The sequence below is a fragment of the Piliocolobus tephrosceles genome, unplaced genomic scaffold (genome assembly GCF_002776525.5).
Source record: "Piliocolobus tephrosceles isolate RC106 unplaced genomic scaffold, ASM277652v3 unscaffolded_41, whole genome shotgun sequence".
In the NCBI taxonomy this organism is placed as follows: Eukaryota; Metazoa; Chordata; class Mammalia; order Primates; family Cercopithecidae; genus Piliocolobus; species Piliocolobus tephrosceles.
The window spans coordinates 466,932-487,222 of NW_022325420.1; the positions used below are offsets into that span (position 1 = coordinate 466,932).

At 36.4% G+C, this 20,291-nt stretch overlaps 1 protein-coding gene across 3 annotated transcripts in view; it reads right to left on the reverse strand.

The window, feature by feature from the left end:
- LOC113224831 (protein FAM3C) overlaps nucleotides 1-20,291 on the reverse strand; it is a 48,020-nt gene that overhangs the window by 26,615 nt on the left and 1,114 nt on the right. For 2 of the 3 annotated variants that reach the window (XM_026454347.1, XM_026454349.2), the window contains exons 2-3: nucleotides 7,908-7,961; nucleotides 3,884-3,988 (exon numbers count right to left, since the gene is read on the reverse strand). In XM_026454347.1, coding sequence (XP_026310132.1) covers nucleotides 3,884-3,988; nucleotides 7,908-7,920 — 118 coding nt within the window. In that variant the 5' untranslated portion in view covers nucleotides 7,921-7,961. Of the gene's footprint in view, nucleotides 1-3,883; nucleotides 3,989-7,907; nucleotides 7,962-17,893; nucleotides 17,957-20,291 lie in introns of all 3 variants that reach the window. The other variant, XM_026454348.2, reaches the window with a different exon arrangement.

The window sequence follows — 20,291 nt, forward strand, 5'->3', positions numbered from 1 at the left end:
ACCCAGTGCTAGAATGCTGGGTGAAGCACCGAAAGATCGCCTTTAAGACTCACTCTTGGGTGAAGGGAGACAGACACAGGAAAAAGAGGAAAAAAAGAAAAAAAAAATTATATAATGCAAGGCAGATTAAAATCAGTGCCAAACTGAAATATAAGTACTATGTGATTAGAAAAAATGTTCAGAAAAAAGGAGCAATATATTCTTAAAGAGGGAGGTTCAAACACAATTTATTCCAAAGAAGGGGAATTTATGCAAAGTTCTAAAAAATGAGAAAGATATGCAGGGTGAGGAACCAGGACGAGCAAAGGCCAGGGTAGAAAGGACAGGAGGGGATCTGAAGCTGTATGCAGACTGGCACAACAGTGTGACCCACGCAGGAAGGGGGGGGTGAAGAACAGCTGAGAAAGGCAGGCTGGGGGATTTGGGTGCCACCCTAAGTAAGGAGTTTGGACTTTTAAGATTGCTGAGTTTTAAGAAAATGGCTCTGAAAGTGGCGAGATAGGCAGATATCAGAGATGAGAAAAGACATAGGAACATCACTATGATGTTCATAAAAACAGTCCAGATTAGAGATGAAGATCCAAATGGGGCCAAAGATGGGGGACAAAGGATGAGAACAGACATGACTGGTATCACCGGAGAGGAACCACCAGCTGCATGTGCACAGTGACTATACCACACTGTAGCTTCACGCAGCCTTCTTTTCAATCTTCTAAAAACAGTGGGTCTTTTCCCATGTAACTTCTATTTGTTCCAATGGTCCCACTGCCTCCCTTCTCCCAAACATTGTCCTTTTCTTGCCGGTTCACTCTCTTGGTGTTCATTTGTCCTTCACTGAACTTTCATCCAAGGCCTATAGACAAGTGAAAGCCTATTACTCTAAAAAAGAAAAATACATGCAACTTGCTTTTGAGTCAAACTACCATCTCATAAGCTTCTTCTCTTACCATCAACGTGTCTTAGAAGAATTAAGTATCCACACTGCTTCCAAAGCCACATGGAACAAGTCCTCTGTGCCTTCGATATGGTTTCCACCCCATCATTCAACTGAAACCAGATGTGCTCTCAAAGGCCACCAGGCTGGCCACTACGTAGTAATACAAGTACACAGACCAGAACAAGCAAAGTAATATCTCACTATACTTTGCAATAACTACTTTCATGCTGGAACCTAGATGCTTCATTTTAGGATGTGTGCTGAAAAATAAACAAGTTTAGGAGGAAACTAACCAGTTTATCAAGAGAAATGGCTGAAAGGGAGGATTCCATTACTGGAAAGGATGAAAACTTGTAAAGGAAGGTCTGGCGGACAATGACTACGATGTAACTGAGGGATCACTGATGAAGAAGGGGCTCTAGCCAGCAGAGACAAGATCAGTGAACTGAAATTACTTGGGAGTACAAAAGGCAGAATTCAGTGCAATACAGGTTAAGTATCCCTTATCTAAAACGCTTAGGACCAGAAGTATTTTGGATATGGGATTTTTTCAGATTTTAGAATATTTGCATTATACTTACCAGTTGAGCATCTCTAATCCGAAAATCTGAAATCTAAAATGCTCCAAAGAGAATTTTCTTTTGAGTATCATGTCGATGTTCAAAAAGTTTCAGATTCTGGAGCATTTCAGACTTTGAATTTTCTGATTAGGGATGTTCAACCTGCACAAGAAAGTACTTTTTAGGAGTCACTGTAAGAAAAGTCACCTGAAAAGGTTTATGCCCAAACTGAAGACTACGTATCAGAATTGTCCAAAGCCTTGATACTCAGTATGCAATCCATGGATAGGGATCTCAACATCACGCTGGAGCTGTCAGAAATGCAGAATCTCAGGCCCCACTCCAGACACCAACTCAGAAATCTGCATTTACCAAGATTCTCTGGAGATTCTTGTGGATTTCAAGTTTGAGAAAAACTGGAATAACAGTCTTGAGATTAAATGTGAAAGGGAGTGATATGGTTTGGCTGTGTCCCTACCAAATCTCATCTTGAACTGTAGTTCCCATAATCCCTATGTGTCATGGGAGGGACCTGGTGGGAGGTAATTGAATCCTGGGGGAAATTACCTCCATGCTATTCTCACAATAGTGAGTTCTCACAGGATCTGATGGTTTTATAAGGGACTTCCCCTCGTTTCACTCTGCACTTCTCCTTTCTGCCACCAAGAATAACATGTTTACTACCCTTCTGCCATGATTGTAAGTTTCCTGAGGCCACCCCAGCCCTGTAGAACTGTCAGACAATTAAACCTCTTTCCTTTCTAAATAACCTAGTCTGGCGTATTTCTTCACAGCAGCATGAGAACCTAACATGGAAACTGAATTAAGTCTTGGGGACTTGACTTTTCAAACATAAATTTATGGAAAGCAAAACTCAGTAGTCCAGAGATCTCAGTTCTTTCATTTGACTTCTGCCTACTAGATCAAAATATGGTTTCTAGGGTTTATAGTCTCACTTTTCATGAATAATTATTTAATATTATAAGCAACAATTTAGTCATAGCTTACTCAATGTAGGTACAAGGATCTATGAAGAATCTCATTGTTTCTCTAGCTTCAATAATAAAAGTCTACAAAAACAGTTTCCAGAAGAGATTCAGAATTATAGTCAGGTGCTGCCTAATGACGTTTCAGTCAACAACAGACCATATAGAGAGTGGTAGTGCCATCAGATGATAGTACTACGTTTTTACTGTACCTTTTCCAAGTTCAGATATATACTTACCATTGTGTTCAAGTGCCTACAGAATTCCGTACAGTAACATGCTGTACAGGTTTGTAGCCTAGGAGGAACAGGTTATACAATGTAGCCAAGGTGTGTGGTAGTCTATAGCATCTAGATTTGTGTAAGTACACTCCATGATGTTCTCACAATGACAAAAATCACCTAATGATGCATTTTTCAGAATGTATACCCACATTAGGTGACGCATGACTGTAATCTTATATAGCGCCTTGGTTAAATAATTGTTTTCCACTTTAATATGTCAAAATTAGATTCTATTATTCAGTCTCATAATGGTATATTTATAGAAAAGAAATGCATACTTGGCAATTATTTGAGATTCAATAAGATACTCACACACAATCATCTACAATAGCACTATGTATAACTGGTTCATCTGAAAACATTTCAAATGTTATTTTATGAACGTAAGGATTCTGTTAAAAAACTGGGTTAAGGTACCTTATAATGGTACATTTACAGTATGGCAACATTAAATGAGTGGGTTAGAAAAAAAATGCCACAGAGGGAAAATAAGGGTAAGAAAGCACCATGGATTTCTTTCTTTTTTTTTTTTTTAAGAGATGAGGTTTTACTCTGTCACCCAGACTGGAGTGCAGTGTGGCATGATCACAGCTCACTGCAGCCTGGAACTCCTGGGCTCAAGTGATCCTCCCACCTTAGCCTCCCGAGTAGCTGGAATTACAGGTGCAAGCCACCATAGCCAGTTGCAAGATGGATTTCTATGGCTGGTATCTAAAATGCATTACTGTGACTCCTAATCATATGGTTAACTGAGGGCTAGATTTGGCTTCAAGTTTTCTAGCAACCAACTCAAACAGGAAAACAATATAAGCCTGGAGGTATTTTACGTTTTAGAATGTGCACTTAGAATGCCATGATTAATGCCCCTAAAAATGTGTAAAATAGACTCATTACATATATATTCAAAATGTTGAATAGAAAGAAGATTCATGTTTTATACTAAATTAATTCCAAGATATCTTATTATATACTGTAAAATACTCTAACAAATCACATTTATGGATACGTAACAATTACATTTCCTTTTCTAGCACTGAGTGACTCAGTGCTGATACCTGATAAAACTTTAGGCCACATCAAAAATAAGATTTAAGAAAGGAACAAAATAAAACTTACCAAATAGATTTCCTAAACTTGCATCCATTTTTATTTCAAATACTTGAGAAATAACATAAAATGTCAGTAAAAACACTGCCACAGCTACCACCAATTTTGCAGCACCTAAAAGGCAGAAATATTTCAGCATAACTTTGTAAGCCCACAGAACTTTTATTCTGTATTTCTATGAAAAATGTTTATAAATTTTTTAAGGTTAATAAATTTCTACTTTGTATCTGTTAGATCTTAATTTTACATGAGATACACAAAAATTATACAAACAATTCATCAAGATAAAGAACTTTCCTGACCAAAGAATTCTCAGATTTTCTAGCCATCTAGACAAAGGACTGCTTGAACCATCTGCCTAGTTTTACATGCAAAAAAATTACCTACTAGTTGCTGACAACAAAAACGTGTCATGACTAATGGAACACCACCACGTTTGTTGAATGGCAGATTCCTTATTCTTCACAAATATAAGGAGCAATACTATATAGGATTTTTCAAAAACAGTGGACCTTCTGGGGATGCTAAGGCCACAATGTCCACTAAGCAAGGAATTCTTGAGTGACATATTACAGATTTATTGTCCTATCACTAACCAACACATCTCCTGGAGCTACGTGGGCCCTCCTGGTATGGTGATCAACAAAGCCTTCCCCTTCATACTTAACACCGTAGTACCTTAAGACAGGCCTTCTCCATTCCTGCAGGATATAATTTGGTACCTATCACATATGCTTCATAACACGGTTAGATGGAAAGCTCCAAGTGGGCAGACTCTTCAATGAAGTTATGATGCTCGGAAAGCCACCGCTTCTCACAGCCTACTCATTTCTGTTTAGAAACACTCTAATGATGACTATGTGGGGAGCGGGGCAGGGAGTATGTAGAAAATCTCTGCGTCTTCCTCTCAAATTAGCTGTGAACCTAAAACTGCTCTAAAAATAATAAAGTCTTCAAAAATCCAAAAGCAACACTATTAATGTAGAAATGAAAGAGCAATGAGGAAGTCTAACTATAATACTAATCAATCCCTGCCTCCCTTTTCCATTTCCTACCTTGTCCCCTCCAAAATGTGCTTCCTATTTTCAAGAGCAACTTACAAGTTGCCTGTATTTTTAGTGCATAAGAGAGCAAAATTCTGTTAGGCTTTGAACTCTTCTCCCCAGGATCTAGCAGAGTGTACTGTATACAGTAACACTATCAACAACTGTTTGCTACTAGATAAATGGTAACAGGTGGCATAGTCCTTCTTGATCATTTAAGACTAAGACCAAGAGCTCAAAAATTACATGTCACATGATAGTCTTAACATCTTATTTTCTAGCAATCATAGGCACATGCAACCAGAGATAACTTTTCCCTGTCCCATAAAACAATCATATGAACACTTCATTGTTCAAAACTGAAAAATTAAAATACCAAGATGATAACACAAACATTCTAAATTCTATACCAAGCTAAATGTAAGCTTACATGAAAAAAAGCTATATACAGCAGCATGGATGAAGCTGGAGGTCACTACACTAAGCAAACTAACACAGGAACAGAAAACCAAATAGCGCATGTTCTCATTTATAAGCAAAAGCTAAACACTGAGAAGGGAACATATAAACATAAAGAAGGGAACAACAGACTCTGGGGACTACTTGAGGGTGAAGGGTGGGAAGAGGATAAGATCAAAAAACTACCTATCAGGTACTATGCTTACTACCTGGATGATGAAATAATCTGCAAACCAAAACCCTATGACACTCAATTTATTTTAGCTAGATAACAAACCTGTACATGTACCCTTGACCCTTAAAGTTTTAAAAAAGCTATATATGAACATTTTATATATATATATGATACTCACATACACTGTTTACTTAGTGTCTTCTGTAGAACTAATTGCTTCATAAGTATAATCTCATTTGCATAGCATTTCAAGGCATTATTTTCCTTTCACAAATAAGGAAAACAGGGCTAAAATTTTACATCATTTGCCTAAGGTCACATAACTAGTCAGCAGCAACACTGAGTCTTAAACCAAGACCTATTCCCTTATACTGAACCATCAGAGGAACTAGGAGGAAAGAAAAGCTATAAGGGAGACAAAAGTTAGAGGTGGAGAAACGAGGAGAGTCTCCATGGGGTTAGAGTTCTGGAACTTCCGTTATAGAGATCGCCCCCAAAGCTGGCCTGAGTCCAGAACCAGTATCCCATTCTGGACTTGATGGAGCCCAACCATACCAACCACAATTCCCATTCTTAGCTTTCCATAAGATTCCCTCTTCCTCCTAGTCACAGACGGCACTATTCTGAGTGTGTTCCAGTTTTTCACAGGCCAAAAAGTACAAACTGCCGACATTCATGCCTCACTGTAAGAAGAATGGCTATGAAGATATTTAAAAGCAATCAGATTTTTTTTTAATTAGAAGAGATTAATTAGTTAAAAGCAATAAACTAATACCTAATTATCCTTATTCATTCATTCAAGGCAGTTCCCTCAAGACCTATACTAGGAACAGTGCCAAACACAAAATAAGCACTCAGTGAATTACTCATCAATTAACTCGGGAACTGTCAGAACCAGAGAAACGGACTAAATGACAAACTGAATTTCAAATAACATGAATTTAAAATTATGTGAGAAACAGAAAGTTACTTTATTTCAAATTGCCATGCTTAAATAATGTACTTTAAAAATCATCTGGAGACATGAAATCATAAATAGTAAGTCCTGTTGTACTCAAAGAACAACCTCCCTCCCCCCCCACACACACAGACACACACGACATAAAAAGACATTGCAACACATTTATTTAAACCACAAACAAGCTCTTCGTTTCTGAGAATATTTTTCTTCAACAAATGTACAGTTACTTTTTTAAAAAATGCTTTATAATTTCACAAGAGATTGAGTTTTTCAAGTTTCTACAAATGCATTTGTAACGGCCCTCAGTTATCTTTAATAATCCTAATGTTTAATCAATTGCGCCTGATTCTACACAATTATGACCACAGTACGAAGACTGGTTTGTTCACCCAGCTTGACCTTAGGCATTTCTAAGAGATGCTCCTTTGGAAAATAATTGGTTTGCTGGTGAGATGATAATTAAGAAAAAAACTAATTATCTTGATTTTGAGAAATTACAAGTTACCTATGTTGGGCACAAGCTTAGTAGAAATTTCCATGTAAAGTATGCACTTCTTCTAGGGCTTTGGTTGATGGGAAGGGTGGGGAAAAACAGACTTATTTTTACTACACACACAGGAAGAGGTCATCAGCCCCTCCAGTTATTTATAAATGTGTCTTTTTAGATTATTTAAATATAACTACCTTAATATTATGAACATCTAATGGTGTTTTTCAATTTTCTCAATATGCTGCTTAATAAACAGATTAAAGTTCTTACACATAATCTCACCTATGCAGATTAAACTTGAACAAATATTGAGCAAAAACATGTATTTTATTGAATCCTTCACACACATCTTAAGTACATACATGAGAGACATTTAAACTTTAAAACTTTATAACTCATTTTTCTCAAGAAGCTAGAATATAGCAAAAACAAAAATCAGCCTCCCTAGGTTGTCAAACCATTGTTTATATGGGCATTATATATAGTATTTGGATTTTTTTTTCAGATTTCAGAATATTTGCATCATACTTACCAGCTGAACATCCCAAATCTGAAAATCTGAAACCCTAAATACTCAAATGAGCATTTCCTTTGAGCATCACGTTTTGCTGCTCATAAACTTCTGGATTTAGAAGCATTTCAGATTTTCAGATTTAAGATGCTCAACGTGTAATTTCAACAAAAGACTTGAACAACAACAACAAAACACTTATGTAACATTGACTAAATGTCCAATTTGTGATTTGCCAACTACCTAAAAATGAAGGGCTCGATGATTTAGTTTATTATATTTCAGCTTAACTTTCTCAATATAGAGAAAGATTATTTAACCTCTTCTTCAGTCATTCTTTAAGAAACAGGTTACACAAAAAGTACAACTACTACTACTAAATTAAATACCTTACCTGCTACCCTCATGTTTGGTTTTTCAGTCTATGGCACTTTTCATTAATATGCTCCTAAAAAATCAAAACAAAAAGCAAATATCATTAGTTCTAGAACAAACATTCCTCCTTACACTGAGTTTGAAATGGGGCATATAAACTAGTAAATTTTATGACATTTCTAAGTACTATGCCAACATTGGCATTTAAAAAAGAAAAAAATCTCATCACTGGGCCTGTCTCCTTCCACTGGACCATAAGACCTCAAGGAGGGTCTGTCCTATCCTTCTGTGTTCTCAGCTCTCTAACTGAATGACCAAGGAGTAAAAGTGTGTTATCAAGCTTGTGAATAGAAGAGAATGCCTTCTTATTCTCATGGATTATGCATCTATAAGAAACTTTTGATATTCAGCTCCAAACCTTCAGTTTGCAGATGATGTCCAAAGAGGTTATGCTGCTTATCCAGTTGTGGAACAAATTATTTGTAGACATGAGGCTAGATTTTAGGTCAGCTGGCTCACTCCAGTACATGATGCCGCTTCAGTTTTGATATGACACAATTCAAGTGCCACTACCATAAGCATTTACAGCAAGGGCTTCCTATTTCAATACCAGGGACCTCTTCATGTTTTTCAATTTAAGTTTGTAAAATAATATGTTAAGAAGTACAGAATTGCAATTGTAAATATCCCAGCAATGATCATGATTGACAGAGTAATCAAATGGATCAACTGTTCTTTGATATTACTGTAATATCAACAAGAAACAGATGCTGGAAAAAAAAATCTGTATGTGCATGGGTGTTTTCCTCCTAAGAAATAACTCAAGATAGGTGACATTTTGAAAAGAAAATGAAAAAATAAGTAAGTTTGATAAGAAAGCCACATTCAAGTTTAGCTGGAGAGCTTCCACAGTCAACTCAATCTATGGTAAAGGAATGGAATTCAAAACGAAATTTTGATGGATGAATCACATTTGCCAGCAGTACATATCTATTTTAGACTGTATTTTGGTATTTATGTTTCAATACTGTTGCCTGATCTAGCAATTCACAGAATGTGTCAAGAAAATAATAATAATGGCACATCCCTGAAGGACAGTGAAAAGAAGTGAGACATGCACTTTTTTAATTAACTGGACTAGGCAGGTGGGCTTCAGGGGGGCTCTGGGGGGCGGGGGAGTCTGGACAGCACCCAGAAGTCCAATGCTCTTAGGCTAGCTTTCTTCTGCACAACATACCATAAAGAAAAAATGACACTTAAACTGAATTGTGCGTTACTGATTTCCTTTGTTAATTATCTGAACACCTTCCACATAATAGAAAAAGTCAATGTTATATATCTATTTTAACTACTTAGCCACAGGCTAGGAAAATACTAAAAGGAAACAAGGTACTGAAGTATGCACAAACCATCACATAAAAGCAGAAAAAAAAAAAACCTCAGCTTTTTAAATGAAAACCCCAACTGGTTATAAATCCTCTGTTGGCTTCTTACAAAATTGAACTCAGCTTTCACAACACATACATGCTTTTCCTGCCAGCTAACATTCCAGAATAACTTCACTCTTTAGCTGAGTGTGACCTAGGAAAATTTCTTTGAAAGTGTGATAAGGAGTTACATACTAGGTACTTGATGTTCTATTTCACTGTTTCCATCGTCTGCTCAGGCCACACCTTATGGTGGCTGCTGCATGTACCTGCTACCTAGTGGTATCTCCCAACAAGCCTGGGTTTAACCTCATCCCTAAGACCACAATATAAGCAATGATGATTGTCTAGCTGAATACAACTATTTTCAGTTAAAATTTCTCAGATAATTCACATTTAGTAAAATTTCTAAATTAAGATCTCATCAAATTAAATCTCAGTCATAACATGCCTCAATTAATTTCCTTAAGAAGCAAATTAATGACTGAAGAACCTAAATCAGCATAGAAGTATTGAATATATTTGAGAGCAAATCAAGGAGCACCTATGTATGATGATAATGTGCTAATTCTAAATCATTCCTATTGTCTTCTTAGATGGGGCATGTAAAAGCAAAGAAAATATTTACATACAATAATCTCATATGGAGGAGGGAAGCAAAAACTTAATGGAAACTTCAGGGTGAAAACCATCAATAATTTAAAAAGGACTGAACAGGTCCAGAGAAAAGGAACACAACAGTAAAGGGAGAAAAAGGCCTTTGCTAGAAATTCAGAACTCTAAATCTAGAGGCAACAGGTGAAAGGGCTTATATATAAGTATGTTCATTAAAAGGTAGAAATATAGATATTAGAGCCACTTATCCAAACCAGAAAATGAGTCATAGAAGGATATTTTTAGGATGGGGGGGAAAAAAAAACCAAAACTCAACTTAGATAGTACATTTATACATTTGTTCCAAAATGTGTTACATAGGCCAAAACTTGTTTTAGTGTTTTTGATAAATATATGTCACTGAACCAAATCCAGTTGCTAATATGTAAGGTTCATAATCACCTAAGATTCAACAGCAAGGACAGCCACCACGACGTCCCTGGACAATGAAACACTAAGCTGGAAAGAGCGCCTGAACGAGGGCCTCAGAGGGACATACTAAACTTCTTTACATGGTTTACAATTTAAACATTCCTTTGGCCCCACTATCTACTCTAATTTAGTGAAGTTTTGTTACTCAGGTAGAAATCAAGCTACTATGTGAATAAGGAGTCACTGTTCTAGAATCAATTAACTTCAGGAACAACAGAGTAAAATCGAAGGTCAAGTGATACTTCCATTATTTCCTTGAGAAGTGGACTAAATCACGTATACCACAGAAACATCATTCTATACTGATAAAATTAGTCATAAAAAAATTATTTACTAGGAGGGGGATGTCTTGCCAGTTAACATAAACCAGGTATGAATACATACTTATATGTCAGTGCAATTCACACACATCCTTATTTTATGTAATCTTCCCACCAGCCTCTAGTTGCTGGGGGCATTAAAACAGCAGCATAGATGAGATCAGGGGATTTCTCTAGGGTCACATGAAGAGTAAGTAAGAAGCTCACACTACAAACAAATCCACTTCCTTTTCACTCCAGCTGTTCGCTGACACACTCTAATGTAAGAGGCTTGTTGACAAAATGTCATGCCAATCAACTTGGCTTTTGCAAACTGCTTTGGGAATTGCTGCAGAGTATCCACTTCAGCAATTTAACAGTATGTCAAAATGACTAAGCTTGTGTATTAGAACCCCTGCTTGAAATGGAAATGATACAAGAAAATGAAACGTACAAATACACCCTTTGATGTACATACTTAACAAACAGTACTTAATTAAACCAGAGGAAAATACAAGTTATCCTCTACAAATAGAGAAACTATCATTCAATTCAATCCAACTTCAACTCAGTGCAGGACAAATGACAATTTTAACTGAACCAACTTAGAAAGTTCCCATGATTCTAATAAGGGATTCTCATCAGTAAGGGAGAATTCACCTTCTTTGCCTATCTTTAAACTGAGACAACGCCTTCAGACTCAGACCAGACTATACCATTCATTCTCCTGGACTGTCAGAGCTTGCCAGCTTGTCAGATCCTGGACTTCCCACCTTTCATAACCTCATGAGGCAATCCCTTATAATAAACATATATATACACATATATATGTACACACACACACACACAAATCATATACCTGTATACAAATAAAGCTATCTCCATATGTATAAAGAATATATGTCTATATATCTAGAGCTATATCTATATATACACACACACACATATATATATATAATTGGCTCTATTTTTCTGTAGAACTCAGACTAATACAGACCAGCTCCAGAACAGAATGTAAAAAAATTAAATTTTTATCCCCAGAGCATTTAAAGTAGAAGAGAAAAATGAGATAATAGCAAAATCAAAAGAATGCTACAACTCAAAAGAGTCACTAGGGTAGGTTACTCTGACGTTACATTTACAAACAAAAGCATGGTACTTTTTAAAAAACCTGTTTGCTATAAATAACTACTTTTATGTGAGTAAAATAGGGCAACTGTTGGCAAACTTTTCTGTAAAAGGGCCAGTTGGTAAATATTTTTAGGCTTTATGGACCACACAATCTCTATTGCAATTACTCCACTCTGCAGTTGTAGCTAGAAAGCAACCATAGCCAACATGTGAACGAATGGGTCTAATTATATTCTAATAAAGCTTTCTTTATGGACACTGAAATTTAAATTTCATAAAACATTCATGTGTCACAAAATTATCCTTCTTTTGATTTTTTTTTAACCCACTTAAAAATGTGAAAACCAGTTGTGGCTTGTGGGCCATATAGGCCTAGAGGTTGTACTTTGTCAACCCCTAATAAAAAGAAATAAAAATACAAAATTTAAAAATAAAGGAATAAACATCTTTCCCTACCAGGCCCTAATAGTCCAACTTTTTTTGCTGGGCTATGTGCAAGACATACAACTTCCACATGGCTTCGAGAGGTCCTCTTAGAAGTACTACTATGGAAGTAGGACAGATGAAACAATCCTAATTTCTATGCTCCATACGTGTTCATCAAACATTTTCATAATCTGCTCTCCATGGAAAGAAGCATAATTCCATGAGAAACAACAGAATAGATCCTCCTCAAAAGGAAGAAAAAAGTCCTTCCCTTCCTGTAGATGAAGCTATCCATCTATAGCAAAGTTGGAAATAAATCTAGACGCTGTTATGTTTCCAAACCAATCCCAGGGAATGTAAAGAAACCAATAAAAATTAATCTTACTATATTATACTTCCGTAACTATAAAATTACGTTCTTGGGAAAAAACTGACATTACTATTTCCTTTATGTGGGTGTTTATAAGGGATTGTTTTTGTAATAGGCTTAAAAAAGAGTGACGTAAATGTGCATTTAATGCTTAACAAAATTCTAAAATTCCAAATATTAAGCTTTAAAAAACCTTGTCTTTAATAACAAGTTATTACCATTGCATATACAGACTGCTGTCAAGTACCCTGTCTCCCCTGAATGCAACTATACATACATCTTTGCAAAGCTGGCTACATTTTTGAAATGACAAAATGGAAAGGAATAAGGTGACTGCATTCGTCTGAAAAAATATTAACATTTAAAAACTCAGTAGGATATCTGAGCTGCTATCATTGTGTTAGAAATATTTTAACTTTAACATAATTTGGTGTTTTTAACACTAAAGGCTCAAAAGAAAAATCCAGTTACTAACTTGAGAAAGTATTTAATACTAGCAGGATACTGAATCCTAGAAGATACACTCTTTTAAAAGAAACCACCATTGTAACCCACACACAAACACACACACACACACACACACACTCCTGTTATACAGCTTTAGAGGTGGGTATGACTTGATCACGAACAAAGGGAGATTTTTACATGACTACCTGCAACTAGAAAAGTATCCCAGATTTTTAAAGAATCAAGTTAAACTTACATTTTGAAAAGGGAAAAAAAGGAACAAAAAGAAACAAAATTGGGGTGCAGGGAAAGGTGATCCACATGAATTCTACAATACTAAGAATGATCAATTTTTCAAAAGATCCCCAATGATTATGATGTAAATGTGTCCACTCCCTCTGCAAAGTGCCCCCCCCCCCCCCCCCCCCCCCCCCCCACACACACACACAAAGCAATAGATCAAAAACGTACAAACAATGGGTCAGGTGAACCAGTAAGTGTTTTAGAATAAATGTTTAACGTTCTATTGAAAATCTTGGGAAGAGAAGAATATAGATGAATCTATGCCTGGATTTTTGACAGTTTTCTGAACCTACATCATCTGGCTTTCCTTATTTTCTTAAGTAGCATCAAATTGAAACTACATTTAAAAGAGAACATCTAAATGTGGCTAAGAAACAGAAATAGAACTAGAAGTATACTATGGAAAAGCACAAATGAGCCAGAAAGTGTTTTTAAATTTCCCCTAGAATGTTAACCAATGCCAGATATGAAGCAAATTGGGATTATACTAGGCACGTTTAGCTTTCCTCCACAATCCACAATAAACTGCTCTACCTTGCTTTTCATTTGGCGCTCCTGACAGTGAATAGAGAAAAACACTTCAGAAAACTTCCATTTACAGCAATTTAGATAAAATTCCATTCTTCTAAGAATGAAATTGGTAAAATATAATACCTGCTTCTCCCTCCACTTAAAAACAGTTTAGCAAAAGTGCTCAGCTAAATCATGTAAGTGCCCCATCTAGGCCAACTTTTACCCAAAGACTTAGTGTAGGGAGACGTAGCCAAGCCTGTCCGACCATACACACTACATCCTGAGGACATAAGTATTCCAATATGATTCATCTCAATGTGAAGAATTTCTTAGTACAATCCCTTTAATCAATGTGAATTAGCTAAAGAGACCTAGTTATTCTTTCCTTTTCAGAAATCTGGTATTTAGTGGATCAACAAGTATTGTACCATGCCTTCCAAAAACACTTTAAGGAGCTAAAAACTAAATGAATCTATGTCCTTCTGCTCCTCTATACTCAAATATAACATAGCTAGGCAGCTTTTTCCTAACAAAGATATTTCGTTTTCCAAGATAATACTACTGAAGGAAGCACCTTAAGCAGGTGGGGTTGCTCTTCACGGAAATCTCATTAATGGGGAAAGATTTGTTCTAACCTACAGGTATGCCCTCATTCAGTACCCAATATGCCACTACAGCATTTCTGAGTTGGCAGCCAGAGTTCAGGTTTACCCTGACACAGATTTGGTGTTTACCCCAAATATTGCCACTACATCCTACCACTACTCAGTACAAGATGCTACACAACTGGGGTATATATTTATAATCACCTAGCTGGTATTAATGAGAGCTGTGGACTCTCTAACAGGAAAGTGGCAAAAAAAAAAAAAAAAAGGTAGAAATCAAATGATTATGCCACACCTTACTATTTCAGTGAACTATAATTACAAAACAGAAATCACTGAAATACAAAGAGGATAGAAATCAGACATCTGAACTGAGCCAGCAACATCTAAATGACTGGAAATGAGTAGGACGAAATTAATATGGTGCCAAACTGGAGTCTATTACACCCTCACATATACCTAAGTTGCATTTTAAAACAAAGTTATCACTAGAATTTTCATTACAAATAGATATCAACTAAGGACACCTTATATAAACTCCTCATTGCAATCAAATAATTTACATGGTAAAAGATCTGAAGCACTGCTGCTTTTTAACTTTTCAAAATCTCATATCCACTATGCTTCATAGTAACCTGTTAAGATAATAAGAGAAGCCTCTGGTTGCCAGGCACTTAATATCCTATTTTATTTATTTTAAGGTGCACATTGCTTCCCTCATTTTAACTAAACTCAGGATAAGGCTTACAACCACATTTTTATTTCTTAGTAGTGAAACCACCATTGCAAAATTATAACGGAGATAGTGAAAAAGATCTGACCTAACCAACTCCATCTTGCTTCCAACCTCCAAGCTGTCCTTGTTCATTCCTGGGCATAGGCCGTAACTTTATATGATGAACTTTATAGGGATGAACTTAGTTTATAGTTTAAAACAAAGATGGTAACAGCCCTTTCACAAAACAAACCTCCTTCTTGCCTGGGGACTAGACTGCCTTTGCAGGACTAACAAATTAGCCACAAGATTAGAAATTAGGGTTTAGGAGTCATGCAGCTGAAAGCTGCCAGATTCTGACCCTTATGATCTATGGCATCACAGATTCAATCAAACATCACACGTTCTGTGAACCTCTTACTACAGGGTTACCTATAGCATGCACACCAGAATTACTAGTGTGTTTTTTCAAATACAAACTCCTGAGCCAACTGCAGACCTCGAGAATCTGAATCCCTAGGAGTCGAATTAAAACTCTTGCATGTTTTTAACAAGCTCCCCAGATGACTGACATTTGTGCTCAGATCTGAGAGCTTCAGATCTACAGCACACCAATCCAAACACACAGGGAAGGCTGGGAGGGGGAAAGGTGAGGCAGATCTAAACCAAAAAAGCTCAAAAGTAAAATTCATATGACAAGATTTTTCATTCTTTCTGGAACAGTCAACCTGCTTCCAGAACAGGTCTTCAGATAACAACAGATAAAACAGGAGAAAATGTGGTGAGGAATAAATAATAAAGAACTCCTGTTTGCAGTGGTTAAACTAGAGTACTAGATTCAAAATTACTCAAATGTTTTCTTGCAGTTTTTACTATCTACCAAAACAAAATTTTACTTAAAAAGTTATAATCCACTTAACGAAATGAAATGGTGATTGGATTTCTGCAACGGAGAGCACAAACATACCCAAAACAGAAAACAAGACAGACCTCTACAAAATGACATTCAGTTTTGCCTGTTCTGAGTTCTACAACTGTTTAAACATTTGTGATCTAAGGTACCTTAATCCTACAGCACTCCATTCATGGAGAAATGGACAGATGAATGAATGGATGGACAGAAAGAAATAGCTATTCTTACAAACAACGACAACAATAAAATGAAATACATTAACTATTACAGGTTGAACATAAATGGGGTAATGAAGTGTCCCGCTCATACACTGCTAAAACGAGATTAGAGAAAGGTACACATTTACATACAGTAGAACTGCTATCTTCATCTCATGTAACTGTTTTACATTACACTAGATGAGAAGTTATAGGTTCCTGTTCTAAATGTTTAAGAATTCCCTTAGGTATCCACTCTACTTATGCTGTTTTTAAGTAGTCTGCTGAATTTAAGTGCATCAGGATATAGACATAATTCCATCAGTCACACCCTCCAAATGAAGAACTAGAGAAACAGACTGGTTCCATTGCCCAAGGGCCCTGGATGAAATGCAGTATTGGCACACCATTTGTACCACAAAAACTGAATGAGAATTAGCACTGCTGAAGTAAATTAAAACGGAAACCAGGCCTGAAGAATTCCTGAGCAGACAAAACCAATCAGGCCTCCTAAGTGACATCAACCTTACTTGATTCACAAACACAAGCAAAATTTGAAGTTACTTCTTATAAATGCCTATGCTAAAGAAAAAGAGAACTTAAGCTCAGCCAATCAGAAACATCCAACAAACTTCTAATTACCCACCTAGGGGACTTTCCAACATGATAGAGCAAATAAAACAACTGTATGACTGTAGCCAATCAAATATTTTCTTTGCTTTACATCTGTGACCCTCCTATAAAAGCCTCCCTCCTGGATTCTCCTGGTGGAGCTCCCAGATGTGGTTTGGAGCTGCTCAATTCATGAATTGTTTGTTCAAATAAACTCTAAAGTTGATCGTGCCTCAGTTTAAATTTCTTTAACAGCAAACACCTGCAAAGAACAGACAGTAAGATGCTTCTATTGTAAAATGTTGTGAAAACGTATTGTATTAGTCAGTTTTTGCACTGCTATAAAGACTGGATAATTTATAAAGGAAAGAGATTTAACTGACTCACAGTTCCACATGGCTGAGGTCTCAGGAAACTTACAATCATGGTGGAAGGCTAAAGGGAAGCAAACACCCTTTTCCACAAGGCAGCAGGAGACAGAAAAGCGAGACCGCAGGAAAAACTGCCATTTATAAAACCATCAGATCTCTTAAAAACTCACTATCACGAGAACAACATGGGGGAAGCTGCCCCCAAGATGCAATCACTTCCCTCCCTCAGCACACGGGGATTACAATTTGAGATGAGATTTGAGTGGGGATGCAGAACCAAACCACACCACGTATCAAGTGAACCAACTTAAAAATCCATTTTTGTTGACCTTGTGTCCTTCAAAACTCATTTAATAATCACTTAACTGCAGGTAATGAATGGTATGTTAGGTAGCACACCTGATACCGTAACAATACGTTAGCAAGCCTTGTAGAGATTATGACAAAAATCAATTTAGAGATGTTCATATAACTTTCTCAACAGCACACAAAAACTCAACAAATGAATAAACAAAATGCAGTACATACCAATGAAATGATATACATGTAATGGTGTATATGAATGGAATATACAATGGAATATTACTTACCCATAAAAAGTAATGGAGTACTGATACCTGCTACTGATTTAGAGGATGAACCGCTAAAACATGCTAAGTGAAAGAAGGCAGACACAAAAGAACAAATATTGAATTATTCAATTGTTAGGAAAACCCATAATAGATAAATTTGGAGAGGCAGAGAGCAGATGAGTGGTTGCCGAGGATTGGTAGGGAGAAGGGAATGAAGAGCAACTGCTTAATGAACATGCGGTTTCCTTTTGCGGTGATGAAAATGTTTTAGAAACGTGATGGTTCATAAAACTGTGAACGTGCTAAACGCCACACTTTAAAATGGAAAATTTGGCCAGGCATAGGGGCTCATGTCTGTAATCCCAGAGCTTTTGGAGGCTGAGGTGGAAGGATCGCTTGAGGGCAGATTTGGCCAGCCTGTGCAAAATAGTAAGATCCTGTCTTTTAAGAAAAAAAAATTAAAAAATTAGTCGTGTGTGGTGGCACATGCCTGTAAACCTAGGTACTCCACAGGCTAAGGTGGAGTTCAAGGCTGCAGTGAGTTAGGATCACACCACTGCACTCTAGTCTGCAGAAGAGTGGGGTACCCTGTCTTTGTAAATAATTTAATAAAATGAAAAATTCTGTTATAGGAATTTAATTTAAGAAAGAAAATTGGGAAAAAAAACTCACTGGAGTGGGAAAAATCATGAATAGCAGATTTTCAAAATTAGCTTAAAAATAAGGGAAATATAAAAATAGCTTCAATCAAATGGAGCAGGCCAATGGAGAAGAAAATGAAAGAATATTAATGGGTACACCGGAGAGATGCAGGGGTATTACAACACATAATTTCCTCCTCCGAGAGGAAGTCAGCTGATTGTGCCTCAAAGAATTGCATTAAAAGAAAGTACAAAACCTTTTAAAAGTTTAAAGATTTGGGGAAATTACCTGGTTCAGTCTACTCAATCAGATTAATAAAGTACTGCATGATATTAGGTAATTTAGTCAATGCCACTCTTGAAATAACTAAATACAGAACCAATGCTTCAAATCCTGATCATCTGGTCCCAAAAACAGATGCTTCTGGACTAAATTCAAGACAAACTTTTCTACTGTATCAAGGTCTCACAAAAACCTATCTAGCTCAGAGCTAACATAAAAATCTTTTGCTATTTGGGTCTTGCACCTTTCAGCTTTAAGAAATGGGTGTAAAACTGCAAAACAAACAAACAAACAAATAAAAAAAACATAAAAGAGTCCCTCCCTTAGAAAAAATAAAGTAGCTTTGTGAGTGCCCAGGCTGTCTTATTCAGAGTATCCATGATATCTATAATTACTGGCACATGGTAGGCACTCCAATATTTTTAAGAGTATAAAAATTTTTGAAAAATGAGATGAATCATTTAAAACCTAAAATATATGGTGAAAAATATACGATACCCCCACAGGGAATATTACTTTTTGCCATTTCATAGCCTCTTAGCCTCTTGACTCTGTTTTCCACTTTCCTTTTCCTTTTTAATGTATCTTCATAAATTATGAAAGATTAGTTGGCAATGCTTAAGGCAGCAGTCCATATTAAAACTTTGTAATTGTAACAAAACGTCCATTAAGTTTATTTTTAAAGTCAGTTTTAGCCAGTAGTATCTTATTTTTACTCCCTTTTGAAACAGACGCCCCTTACAATGAGGATTTTGAGGAACCTGCCCTGTGTCCTTCTTACAAAGTTCCCAATGGTAATTCAGATTGAGAATCACTGGACTCAATCTCAAGGTTGAGAATCGCTGGACTGAACTCCTTTTATTGGTTCCAACTCTCCTTATTTCTTCCTATGAAGAAATGCTAGTCTTTATTGAGCTGAGAAAACATTACAAGAATCTGTGAAACAAAGCTTCTAACACCTGTATAAAACTGAAAACCTTGTGACTTAATCGGTAAACAGCCAAGAAACACAAGAGACTACTAGCAGCCTCCAGAAAGAGGTACGGGGTCAATGAAGTGACCAAAACCGGATGCTGATTTGCTGATTCTGCCAATTTCTTGTTAAATGGCTTTCAATAAGCGATTAACTTTTATTTTCTAAATTCAATGGAGATCTGCTGGTACTCTGTAAGTTACAAATGTAACTGCAAACTGGCCACAAGTCCAAAGGGTCTGGGCCTCTGCTATCAGCATCGAGCTTTATGCTCTGGGAGTTCATATTTTCATCTGTAAAACTGGGAAAGATAAAGGGACTTACTCACTGAGCTGCTGTGAGAATAAATGAGAACATGAAACCATTTGGCAGTGCCTAGTACACAGTAAGCAATCTAATATTATTTATGTCATTGTATCCATATATATGGATACATACATATATATGGATACATACATATATGGATACATACATATGGATACATACACATATATGGATACATACACATATATGGATACA